Genomic DNA, 14,024 nt, shown 5'->3' on the forward strand with positions numbered 1-14,024 from the left:
TGTCTTACTTGGCTTGTTTGCTCGTTTGGTTGGAATAGTTGTTTATTTATTGCTAAACAGAGAATCTAAGATCTATGGATCCTCATCCGCTTGCTAATCTTTTTAAGAGATCCAATTATGATGAACCAATTGCTAGTGAGTTTTGTGCACTAGATTATCTTTATGAAGTTTTGCTTGAAATTCATGAATCTGAAAATTGTGATGAAGAAATTTATGAAGAGATTCATGATGGCTCCTTGAATAAAAAGCATGATTGCAATGATTTTACTATAAATTCTATTGATATCAATCGTGCTAATAATATGCAAAACCCTAAGCTTGGGGATGCTAGTTTTGCTATGTCTACTACTTGTTGCAATGATCATGATTGGGGTGACTCTTCTTATGATCTTGAAAATTTATTTAAGCCCAATGATGAATATGTTATTGATAATAGTGTTTGCAATAATATTGAAAGTGGGTTTGGAAGAGTGTCAACTTTAGATCCCACATATTTGGAGAATGTTCAATCTTATGTTTTTTTGATAAAAGTGGGTTTGGAGAGGTCATGACTTTAGTTAATGTTAATCCCACAATTTTGGAAGAGTGTCAACTTTGCATGCATGTGGATCGTGTTGAGAATATTTTATGTGATAGCTATTTTGTTGAATTTGCTTATTATCCTACATTTAATTATTATGAGAGAGGAAAATATGGTTGTAGAAATTTTCATGTTACTAAATTACCGCTCGTTATGTTGAGATTGCTATTGTTTCTTTCCTCTTCCTTGCATATGCTAGTTCTGGCTTGCCTTGATAATTTGTTTACCTAGAATATGCCTATGCATAGGAAGTATGCTAGACTTAGATGTCATTTTCACATGTTTTATGATGCTCTCTTTGTGTTTCAATTACTATCTTTTATGTGAGCATCATCAAAATCTCAATGCCTAGCTAAAAAGGCTTTAAAGAAAAGCGCTTGTTGGGAGACAACCCAATATATATCCTTTCTGTTATTGAATAAATATTTGATCTAGCCTCTGTTTAGATGTGTTTTTATGTTTTAATTAGTGTTTGTGCCAAGTGAAACCTATAGGATCTTATTGGATAGTAATTATTTGATCTTGCTGGAAAAAACAGAAACTTTCTGTTCACGAAAACAATTGTTTAAAATCACCAGAACATGATAAAATACTGATTCCAATTGCAGTAGATCAATAAAAAAATTATTTGGATTTCCTATTTTGGTAGGAGTTTCAGAAGTTTTCGTTAGTTACAGATTACTACAGACTGTTCTGCTTTTGACAGATTCTGTTTTGTGTGTGTTGTTTGCTTATTTTGATGAATCTATGGCTAGTAATGGAGCTTATGAACCATAGATAAGTTGGAATACAGTAGGTTTAACACCAATATAAATAAAGAATGAGTTCATTAAAGTACCTTGAAGTGGTGTTTTGTTTTCTTTCGCTAACGGAGCTCACGAGATTTTCGGTTGAGTTTGGTATTGTGAAGTTTTCAAGTTTTGGGTAAAGATTTGATGGATTATGGAACAAGGAGTGGCAAGAGCCTAAGCTTGGGGATGCCCAAGGCACCCCAAGGTAAAATCCAAGGACAACCAAAAGCCTAATCTTGGGGATGCCCTAGAAGGCATCCCCTCTTTCGTCTTCGTCCATCGGTAACTTTACTTGGAGATATATTTTTATTCACCACATGATATGTGTTTTGCTTGGAGAGTCTTGTATGATTTGAGTCTTTGCTTTTTAGTTTACCACAATAATCCTTGCTGTACACACCTTTTGAGAGAGACACAAATGATTCGGAATTTATTAAAATACTCTATGTGCTTCACTTATATCTTTTGAATTAGATAGTTTTGCTCTAGTGCTTCACTTATATCTTTTAGAGCACGGTGGTGGTTTTATTGATCTCTCATGCTTCACTTATATTATTTTGAGAGTCCTTTAGAACAGCATGGTAATTTGCTTTGGTTATAAAAACTTTTAAAGTACATTAAAAACTAAGAGAAGTTTGATACTTGATAGTTGTTTTGAGATATAAAGGTGGTAATATTAAAGTTGTGCTAGTTGAGTAATTGTGAAATTGAGGAATACTTGTGTTGAAGTTTGCAAGTCCCGTAGCATGCACGTATGGTAAACGTTGTGTGACAAATTTGAAGCATAAGGTGTTCTTTGATTGCTTTCCTTATGAGTGGCGTTCGGGGATGAGCGATGGTCTTTTCCTACCAATCTATCCCCCTAGGAGCATGTGCGTAATGCTTGGTTTTGATGCCTTGTAGATTTTTGCAATAAGTATGTGAGTTCCTTATGACTAATGTTGAGTCCATGGATTATACGCACTCTTACCCTTCCATCATTGCTAGCCTCTTCGGTACCGTGCATTGCCCTTTCTCACCTCGAGAGTTGGTGCAAACTTCGCCGGCGCATCCAAACCCCGTGATATGATACGCTCTATCACACATAAACCTCCTTATATCTTCCTCAAAACAGACACCATACCTACCTATTATGGCTTTTCCATAGCCATTCCGAGATATATTGCCATACAACTTTCCACCGTTCCGTTTATTATGATACGTCTCGTCATTGTCATATTGCCTTGCATGATCATGTAGTTGACATTGTATTTGTGGCAAAGCCACCATGCATATTATTTAATACATGTCACTCTTGATTCATTGCATATCCCGGTACACCACCGGAGGCGTTCACATAGTCATATTTGTTCTAATTATTGAGTTGTAAGTAAATAAAAGTGTGATGATCATCATTATTAGAGCATTGTCTCAAGTGAGGAAAGGATGATGGCGACTATGATTCCCCCACAAGTCAGGATGAGACTCTGGACGAAAAAAAAGAAAAAAAGAAGAAAAAAGAGGCAAAAAGAGAAAAGGCCCAAATAAAAAAAGGAGAAAACAAAAAATGAGAGAAAAAGAGAGAAGGGACAATGTTACTATCCTTTTTCCACACTTGTGCTCCAAAGTAGCACCATGATCTTCACGATAGAGAGAGTCTCCTATGTTGTCACTTTCATATACTAGTGGGAATTTTACATTATAGAACTTGGCTTGTATATTCCAATGATGGGCTTCCTCAAATGCCCTAGGTCTTAATGAGCAAGTAAGTTGGATGCACACCCACTTAGTTTCTTTTGTTGAGCTTTCATACATTTATAGCTCTAGTGCATCCGTTGCATGGCAATCCCTACTCCTTGCATTAACATCAATCGATGGGCATCTCCATAGCCCATTGATTAGCCTCGTTGATGTGAGACTTTCTGCTTTTTGTCTTCTCCACATAACCCCCATCATCATATTCTATTCCACCCATAGTGCTATGTGCATGGCTCACACTCATGTATTGCATGAAGGTTTATAAGTTTGAGATTATTAAAGTATGAAGCATTGTCCCAAGTGAGGAATAAAAAAAGAGAAAGGCCATAAAAAAAAGAGAAGGCCCCAAAAAAATGAGAGAAAAAGAGAGAAGGGACAATGCTACTATCCTTTGCCACACTTGTGATTCAAAGTAGCACCATAATCTTCATGATAGAGAGTCTCTTGTTTTGTCATTTTCATATACTAGTGGGAATTTTTCATTATAGAACTTGGCTTGTATATTCCAACGATGGGCTTCCTCAAATGCCCTAGGTCTTCGTGAGCAAGCAAGTTGGATGCACACCCACTTAGTTTCTTTTGTTGAGCTTTCATACATTTATAGCTCTAGTGCATCCGTTGCATGGCAATCCCTACTCCTTGCATTGACATCAATCGATGGGCATCTCCCTAGCCCGTTGGTTAGCCGCGTCAATGTGAGACTTTCTCCTTTTTTGTCTCCTCACACAACCTCAATCATTATATTCTATTCCACCCATAGTGCTATGTCCATGGCTCACGCTCATATATTGCGTAAAAGTTGAAAGAGTTTGAAAAGATTAAGTATGAAACAATTGCTTCGCTTGTCATCGGGGTTGTGCATGATGAGAGCATTTTGTGTAATGAAAATGAAGCATGGACAAACTATATGATTTTGTAGGTATAAGCTTTCTTTGGCTATGTTATTTCGATAAGACATAATTGCTTGGTTAGCATGATTGAAGTATTATTATTTTTATGTCAATATAAACTTTTATCTTGAATCTTTCGGATCTGAACATTCATGCCACAATAAATAAAATTACAATGAAGAATATACTAGAAAGCATTCCACATCAAAAATTCTGTTTTTATCATTTACCTACTCGAGGACGAGCATGAATTAAGCTTGGGGATGCTTGATACGTCTCCAACGTATCTATAATTTTTGAATGTTCTATGCTATTATATATTCTATTTTGGATGTTTAATGGGTTTATTTATACACTTTTATATCATTTTTGGGACTAACCTATTAACCCAAGGCCCGGTGCAAATTGCTGTTTTTTTGCCTATTTCAGTGTTTCGCAGAAAAGGAATATCAAACGGAGTCCAAACGGAATAAAACCTTCGGGAACGTGATTTTTGGAACAAACATGATCCAGAGGACTTGTAGTGGACGTCAAGTAATCAACGAGGAAGCCACGAGGCAGGGGGCGCGCCCTCCACCCTCGTGGGCCCCTCGTGGCTCCACCGACCTACTTATTCCTCCTATATATACCTACGTACCTCGAAACCATCCGGGAGCACCACGAAAAATTATTTCCACCGCCGTAACCTTCTGTACCCGTGATATCCCATCTTGGGGCCTTTTCCGGCGCTCCGCCGGAGGGGGCATCGATCACGGAGGGCTTCTACATCAACGCCATAGCCTCTCCGATGACGTGTGAGTAGTTTACCTCAGACCTTCGGGTCCATAGTTATTAGCTAGATGGCTTCTTCTCTCTCTTTGGATCTCAATACAAAGTTCTCCTCGATCTTCTTGGAGATCTATTCGATGTAACTCTTTTTGCGGTGTGTTTGTCGAGATCCGATGAATTGTGGGTTTATGATCAAGATTATCTATGAATAATATTTGAATCTCCTCTGAATTCTTTAATGTATGATTGGTTATCTTTGCAAGTCTCTTCGAATTATCAGTTTGGTTTGGCCTACTAGATTGATCTTTCTTGCAATGGGAGAAGTGCTTAGCTTTGGATTCAATCTTGCGTTGCTCGATCCTAGTGACAGAAGGGGAAACGACACGTATTGTATTGTTGCCATCAAGGATAAAAAGATGGGGTTTATATCATATTGCTTGAGTTTATCCCTCTACATCATATCATCTTGCTTAATGCGTTACTCCGTTCTTATGAACTTAATACTCTAGATGCATGCTGGATAGCGGTCGATTGGTGGAGTAATAGTAGTAGATGCAGGCAGGAGTCAGTCTACTTGTCGCGGATGTGATGCCTATATACATGATCAGACGTAGATATTCTCATAACTTTGCTCAGTTCTATCAATTGCTCGACAGTAATTTGTTCACCTACCATGATACTTATGCTATCTTGAGAGAAGCCACTAGTGAAACCTATGGCCTCTGGGTCTATTTTCCATCATATTAATCTCCCGACAACCAGCTATTTCTGGCACCATTTATTTTACTTTCTTTACTTTCAATCTTTATTATAAAAATACCAAAAATATTATCTTATCATCTCTATCAGATCTCACATTCACAAGTGGCCTGATGGGATTGACAACCCCTTTATCACGTTGGTTGCGAGGTTCTTGTTTGTTTGTGTAGGTACGAGGACTTGCGTGTGGCCTCCTACTAGATTGATACCTTGGTTTTCAAAAACTAAGGGAAATACTTACGCTACTTTGTTGCATCACCCTTTCCTCTTCAAGAGAAAACCAACGCATGCTCAAGAGGTAGCATGCCTGAAGACAACCACTGCGTGCATGTGGCCCAAACATATGTATGGAAGTGTTATGTGGTGTTTGAATACAATGCACACCATTGATGTGGCACCATGCTTTTGGAACTGGGAAGTCCCCACACGGAGCGAGGGTTCACGATGCGTATAGTGTGTGTCTGTGTCTATATATATACTTTGGTTCATGCTGTGAGATCACATAATATACTTTGAGAGCATGTGAAGAAATTTGTGCATTGTATTCACAAAACTGGACATCCCCTTCTCCCCTCTTCGACGCGTACTATATACTCCTACTGTAACACAAACCAAAAATAAACCTGCTTGTTGGTCAACTTAACCTCTCTTGTTGGGTCAAAGTTACGGAGGACGACCTCGCGGGCCCATAGATGGAAGCATCACACACGAGTGACTATCCTATATGACGCATAGTATATGTTGCCCCCACCCTCTTCGACGTGTAATACACACACACACACACACACACACACACACACTCCTACCGTACATAACATAAACAAAAAATGACCATCCTTGTTGATCAAATTAACCTCTCTCGCAATAGGTCATAGTGATGGAGGACGACCTTGCAGGCCACAGAGAGCGTCACATGTAGTCCTGGCCATGGGCAGCCGGCCCGGACGGGCCGGCCCGAAAAAGCCCGACCCGACCCGAAAAAGCCCGATCTGGCCCGGCCCGGCCCGACGCTGCTCCCAGGCCGGGCTCGGGCCTAGATTTTGAGCCCGATGGCCAGGCCGGGCTGGGCCCGGGCCCGTCGTTTTTGCGCTTTTATGAAGGGGCCCGGCCCGAGGCCCGGCGGGCTTTTACACGTTCGGCCCGGGCTTCGGCCCAAAAACCAGGCCCGATGACCGAGCCAGGTCAGGCCCTGGCCTAGGTTTTTTGCCTCGGGCTTGGCTAGGCCTGGCCCGAAGCCCGGCCCGGCCTGAGGTTTGGCCAGGTATAGTCACACGCGAGTGAGTGTTCTAGGACCACCACGTGCATGTGTCTCAAATATGCATGTCAAACTTTTTCTACAGCAAACATGCGACCAAAGGAGTGTAGTGTTCAAAATTGAAAAGAAAAACAGAGATCATTTGTCTGTTTTTATACATTGATTGATTTCCTAGGGATTTAATGCGCAAAAATCAAATTTGAGCTACATGAGACCCGTGATAATGCACCAAAATGGATTCGAAAACCATATGTGTACGTGTCCCTGGGCACATGTTTAGTCCCCATGCAAGAAATTTCAAACATCAAGAATCTTGATTTTTAAATCCAGTCCCACATGCGTAAGAAATTTTGCATAATAATAACTTAAAATGATGAAGCACAACTGCTTAAACTCCTCGCATGTTTCAAATAGAATACATGCTAGATTTCATGTGTAATCTTATCAATTAAATAAATGGTTGTATGATTCTCCCATAAAAAACTTTGATAATTTTGCAACACCACAACAAGCAATTGGTATGTATTTTCTACCTTTTGTTGACATTATCGCATAACAGAGCAATCTAGATGGTCAAATATTTTTCAAATCTTAGTATACCTCTGATCCAAGCTCTTCCTGCTCTGCAACTTTCTTGAGTGTATCATGGATCTCTGGAATCATTCCATTCGATTCGCACAAGCAGATGTGCATGCCGCCATCCAAAGGTTAAAACTTTAATCCTTGTAACCATCGACCGTGTACCCTGAACGCTGAATGTCCATCTTGTGACCATTATTGTTCTTCTGCTCCTTATTTAGTGCTTTGACAAGCCTACAAATTGAATACACTCACCTATATTCTACCAGCACAATGAATACACTCAACTTTATTCCAGTGGCATACTCAATATCAATAATGTCCTACAATGACAAAAGCATTTTATAAACTACGTTTTGGGCATGTGTAAGATAATAAATGAAACAAGGTATCAAGGAGGTATCATAACCTGAATTTGTCTGGTTACTCCTTAAGTTAGTATGAAAGTTCTTCTTCGTCAAAAAGGTTGTCGGGATTAACCACACCAAGAGGAAGGCCACAAACTCTGTAATTTGGGGAGATCTCCGCTGAACATACATACTTAGGTATCCATGGTAGGGAGCAACAGTGTGCCAGTGGCAACCATAATAAGGGTTACATTTGGATCATTCTCGCGTAGGAGCATTATTGGGACCTGATCACACAAGAACTACCATGTTGGCGCTGCGCCTATCATTTTTCGGTAAAATGGTAGAATTTTCTGTAACTATATGAAGTCATAATGCAGTCGTATAGAATAACTTGAAAAGCTGAACTAAATGTCATTTTGAATTTGTAGTAGGGTCATGCAATGCCATATGTCATGGACATGCACACAAATCTAATCTTTACATGAACCCTTAATCATGCAATGAGGCTTCTAACGGTTGAGGGCACCCAATTTAATTTATGTGGACAAAGAAGAACCATAATGTTTTTTGAATGGGTACAACAAACAGACCATCGTCTGATTCTATTTCTTACTATTAATTTGGCTCAAGTAATTTGTGAATCAGGCTTCAAACGAGTATACTGAAGAAGTGATGGCATAAATGCTACATGTATATTAATTCAAACAACAATGATTAGAATGACAAGATTTAATAGAGAACAAATTTAAGCTAGAAATTTTTATTTTTCGCTTTCTTAGGGGATTAACTAATTCCAGTATAGTCATGGACTGTGACGGAATCTGAAAGCATGTATGTCAGAAAGCACCTAGAGCTTGGAATCAAAACAAGGATCGGAGAGGTGCTTCCTGAAGTCTCGGGAGATTATGCTTGATGAGTACCTGAGCCGCAATCCCACTTGGCTTGTCAAAGATATGCACCTTGAATTCCTTTGATCTGACGATCATTATAATGGGAAAGCACTTCAGAAAATGTAGTAGCAGTTTTGGTGCTCTCACTCAGTGAAAGCCGAGTGACTTTTTATATTTTCTAAGCCCAATGCTACCAAAAAATGCAAGAGCTGCAAGTGCAGGAGCTTAGAAATGCACAATCATGATGCTGCCACTATACCTTGAAAGAGAAACTTCAACTTTTCCATAGTGTGCCAACATTTAGGCTAAACCAAACCATAATGAAGGCTATACTAAGATAAAGTATGTGGATTTTATTGGAAATATATTGTGTAAATAGCAGCTGTTTTTATTGTTAGGATGGGCAAGCCCACCATCAAAGGAAGCACATCACCACACTAACAATATTTTTGACAATATAGATCCTAGTATAGTAGTGGTTGTTGGATGGCACAACTCATTCCATTATTCAGTGTATGCTGAAATAATCATCTTCGTCACATTTCCAATACCATTTAGAAGTCCCTCCTGGCTGCATTTGGAAAAGGTCAAATCTTTCATGATATGCTTAAGGCAATATTTAAATTGGAAGGTTATGCTGGAATCAAATCAAATCACATACGTGTTGGACCAAGGTAGCACCCAAGATGCCACTACAGGATGATGCGTAGAACATACAGATGTTCAGACAATTTTAATTTTATGTGTATCCAATTGAAGATCCAAGTCAGATCACTGGCATTTACTTGGTTACATATTCCAATCTCTCAACAAATGGTGTGAACACAAAGAGAGAACGCATCCTTGCTATGAAGCATTTGAAAATAGCAAATTGAGGACATAGAAAGCACTGTCTTGCTGCCGCTACTAAACGTGACATAGAATGCATAAGAAGAAACGGATGCTTGTGCTATGAAAGATTCAGAAGTACCACTAAATATATAGAAAAAATAAAACATGAAAGGGCAAGTCGTACTGCACAACTCTATTGTATATTGGAAATTAATTTATATTTGTCATTACTGTGGTTTTGGGAGAGGTAGTGAAGCGTGATGGCAAAGGGCCTGAAGCGCAGGAGCACGTTGATATTGGCCTTGAAGATGATGATGTGACTGCGTTTGCTCGTGGGGGTAATAATATGTCTTACAACACAATGAAGTTTCTCATAAAAATATACACGATGAAGTGCAAGCAGGCTCTGACCATGATTCTGGCAGCATCGGAGGAGGACCATCAAAACTTTGAGGCACACCGCACACGGGGCCATCATCGACGCCCGGATGGCCATGACCTTGCATGCCGACTGGGAGTTGATCCCTCTCCCTCTCCCTCTCCATCAACCCCTTCCTGGCCTCTATCATGGCGTCCAAAAGCATCTCAATTTACACCAATTCAAAGCAATTGAACAATTAAGAGCAAGAAGCGTCAAGTGTTCAAGACCAACACCACCTGAACACAACCCAAATACTTCCAGAAGAAGAGAAAATTGGGGGCAAAAAATCGCAGGTGGGGTTGGATTTCGGCGCACCGTTGGAGAAGACTCATCCACCCCCGTGAGTGCCCGCGTCTTCCTGGTCGGAGGAACCGTGCTGGTCACCATCTCCTCCTTCCCCTCCTAGAGTCCTCGATCATCCTTCTCCGCCGCCTCCCCCATCTGCACAAATCCTAACCTATACGAATCAAGAGTAGGCACCTGTTTGTTCAGAAATCCGTGACGAAGCACCATCATACCTCTAGCGTGAGATGAACGGATATGGACCAAGATCTTGCTGACGACATGGGGAATTAACTAGTTTAAGGGTGGCTCAACTCTCTTCAACAACTCGCCCCCACCGTCCTCACCTTTTGGATAGCCTCTCCATCTCTCTCTTGAGGTGACGACAAAGGCGGTCAGTTTGGGAGATATGAGGGGTAGGGACGTAGGGTTCAGGGAGGGGAGGGAGAGGACGGGGGCATCTCTGGACCGTTCTTTGGGGATCAGATGTTAACTCATACCAGCAAAGGAGGGGCCTCCGATTTTGTGCCAGGAATAGCGGCCCACACCACCGGAGCAAGAGGCACATCGGACGTCCAAGAATGATCGGGATGAGCGATTTGACGGCCAAAATCAATGATGGCCTAAGAGAGCTCCTAGGGTGCACAGTTATAATGTTTCTAAATGATCCAAGTATGAAAAGTATGTTACCTCATGCCTTTCCCTCATATAAAATTGCAATAATGATTATCGTTCTAGTTATCGATTGCCTAGGGACAAATAACTTTCTTGTGTGACAAAAGATTTCTACTAAACAACTAACTTTTATTCTCTTGCAAATTATTCGTAGTTTTATTCTCGCGAAGTATTTCTAGTTTTATTCTTGTTGTAGGTAAATCAAACGTTAAGTATGCGTAGAGTTGTATCGGTGATCGATTGAACTTGAGGAGATATTTGTTCTATCTTTAGCTCCTCGTTGGGTTCGACACTCCATAATTGATCCCCTATACTTGTTGGTTATCAAGACCTTTTTCTGGCGGCGTTGCCGGGGAGCAATAGCGTGGGGTGAATATTCTTGTGTGTGTTTGTTTGCTTCATCACTAAGTAGTTTTTATTTTCAGTTCTAATTTGTTTTATATCTTAGTTATGGATATGGAACATAAAATACAAAAAAAATAGTTGTACTTGCTACTCATGAAGATGGAAACACTATTTTGATAATTCCGAAAAAACCCTGTTCCACCTGATAATGGGGGACACATTGGATCAACGTGAATACTTTAAGGATTATCGCTTGACTAAAAAACAGAAACTCTTATGGAATTAAATTGAATTGTTGGACCGCGGCGCGCAAGATCGAAGACGAAGAGGTGGGGCGATTGGCGTCAAGGGCTTTCCGTCCCAGTGAGAAACAGAAGGGGTTGTATGAAAAGTTAGCGTCAAGTGCCTACAGAAGCATCCAACGCTCCAGTCTGCAAGTTTCCTGATTTTCACTGATAGTTGGTTTTCACTTGATACGTTGCCGAGCTAAAAATCGGATTGGAAGTGGGGACGTGGATCGATCGATGGGGTAAGGACGAACGAAACGAGGTACAAACTCCCCCTTTATTAGGAGTAGAAGAGAAAAGAGCCAAAATACATATTCAATTTGTCAGCAGATCCAATAAAATAACGGCAAACCATCAAAGCCATAAAATACTATCAATCAAAGATACCCTCTGTTCCTACGTCTTTCTAGAGATTTCTATATAAGCTACATACGAATGTATATAGACACATTTTAGAGTGTAGGTTTATTCATTTTGCTCCTATATAGTCCATATTAGAATCTCTATAAAAACGACGCATATTTAGAAACAGAGGAAGTTTTTGTTTTCAACATGTGATATATTATTATCAAGATAATGTCTAATACATAAGTCTTTTGCTCTCAAGATATAAAAAGACCAAAAAGCAAACAAACACACACACACACACACACACACACACACGAATTTGAGCAACATCCGGACACCAGATAGATCAACTCTTTGCAGCACTGTCACCATGTATAATTGATGGATCAGTCTCTTCTGTACTTCCCTTCCGGCCCAATTTATTTTGAAGGAGGATCACCGAAGCCAGCGTAGACACTATAAAGAGTGCGCGCGATGCTAAGCAAGGTTGGTCAGGAAGACGACCGACGTGCCGGATCATGTGCGGGTACTTGTCCAGGATTAGGATACAAAGTTTGTTCCTCTCTTCCACTGTCTTTCGGATGTTTTCCGGCACCGTCAATGGGTCGACGCAGAGCAATGCCTCCAGCTGCTCCTCTCTGCTCATAGCAGCCCAACGTAGATAGTCCGGATGACACTGTGTTTGCGGGGCAATGCATGTCATAAACGCGTGCGCATTAATAATTGCTTATGCATATTAGGGCATGTACAATGGTTGATAAGATAGTCTTATCTTAAGTCTTGCATGTAATTTAGAGAAGATAAAAAAATATGTCTACAATGGGTCATATCTTAGTCTTATCTTAAATAACTAGTTATTCCTAAAAATATGGTGAGATAAATTGTGCTAAGAGATCATCTCTTGTCTTCTCTTAAATAAGAGAAGATAAGCCTTTTCTTATGATTTCTCTCTTCTCCACCTCATCATTTACCCTACGTGGCATTGCTAAGATAGAATCATTGTACATGCCCTTATTACCGTACATTATTAGTAGGAAACTAGTATCAATTAGCCAAAATTTCCACGGAATATGAAATCGATGGTGCTATTTTTATGGGGATTCTTGTAGGATCCCTATCCATGATTAGGGCGTGTAATGTCGTTCAAGTAAAATCGGGCTAGGGCTAGCTATACACAATTGGCAGTTAACTGAGAGATAGATCGGGCGAGATGGATGTGATAGGGCTACCTTGGCAGCAACCTCGCACGTGTCGATGAATCGATGTCGCCCCTCCGCCGCAGCAGAAGAAGAGGTGGCTTGTCGCCCCTGCTGGAGGGCAGCGCGATTGCCGAGCATCATCCTCGCCGCGTGTCGAAGCACCGCCGCCATGGCAGGGCCGGTGATCCAAATCTGTCTCGTTACGTAGGTGCTTACGTTGGAGAGAGATAATAATAGACCGAGGGCAAATCTAGAGAGGCTTATATAGATGGATATAGGCATAGTTTGGAATTGAACACAATTCCCCGGCCGTGTCCAGCCCCAGCCCGACTCGGCCATGGAAACAACAAACCGTCGACTCCCACACACACAAAAAAAAAAAAACGTCGACTCGGCCACGGAAACGACCACTTGGAAGCCGACACGTACAAATTCGCAGCCCTTTTCCGCTTTGATTTTTTTCCCACCGGATTTTTAGCCAACAGTCCATCGGGGTTTGGCCCACAATATATGACGCTGATCACGCTCTCTTCCTCCTCAAAATAACCAAGATCCCATGATTAACTCAAAAAAAAAACCAAGATCCCATGAGATTTGGAAAGGATCCACTCATAAACGTGCGCGAGAGACAGAGGGGCCAAAAATAGCGCCGCTTCCTACCAGACCTCCCGATACGTCCGGCCCTGCCCGCCACGCCGTGTTATACTCTACCGTCTCCCAAGCATCACACGAGTACGCTGTACGCCGCATCCCCATGGCCTTGCAGAGCCGGCCACTACGACAGATTCATTGCTCATCGTTTTTCCTCCTGTCCCTGGCGGCTGGAACCCTAGCCGCCGCCAGGAGACCCAATCTTCCAGCGCCGTCCTCCGGCGGCTCCCCTCCGCCGGCGACTTCGGTCATCGGTGGTGAGGGGGTCGCCGGATCCACGCGTGTGGATTGTTTTTACTTCCTCGTAGTTTAGATTTTTAGGCTATTCATTGTCTTTGTTTCGGCAGCGACGATGACAGCGCTGAATAAAGATTCTTCGGATCCTT

The 14,024-nt window shown here is 41.2% G+C and overlaps 1 protein-coding gene across 1 annotated transcript; it reads right to left on the minus strand.

Annotated features, from left to right (window-relative positions):
* Positions 1–12,026: 12,026 nt before the first annotated feature.
* LOC119349174 lies at positions 12,027–13,205 on the minus strand. Its single transcript, XM_037617206.1, has 2 exons — positions 13,018–13,205; positions 12,027–12,464 (listed from the first exon to the last, which is right to left on the minus strand). The coding sequence occupies exons 1-2, from the start codon at positions 13,156–13,158 to the stop codon at positions 12,135–12,137; spliced, it is 471 nt and encodes a 156-aa protein (XP_037473103.1). The 5' UTR covers positions 13,159–13,205; the 3' UTR covers positions 12,027–12,134.
* Between the last annotated feature and the right edge of the window lie 819 nt (positions 13,206–14,024).

The sequence above is a fragment of the Triticum dicoccoides genome, chromosome 1A (genome assembly GCF_002162155.2).
Source record: "Triticum dicoccoides isolate Atlit2015 ecotype Zavitan chromosome 1A, WEW_v2.0, whole genome shotgun sequence".
Taxonomy (NCBI): domain Eukaryota; kingdom Viridiplantae; phylum Streptophyta; class Magnoliopsida; order Poales; family Poaceae; genus Triticum; species Triticum dicoccoides.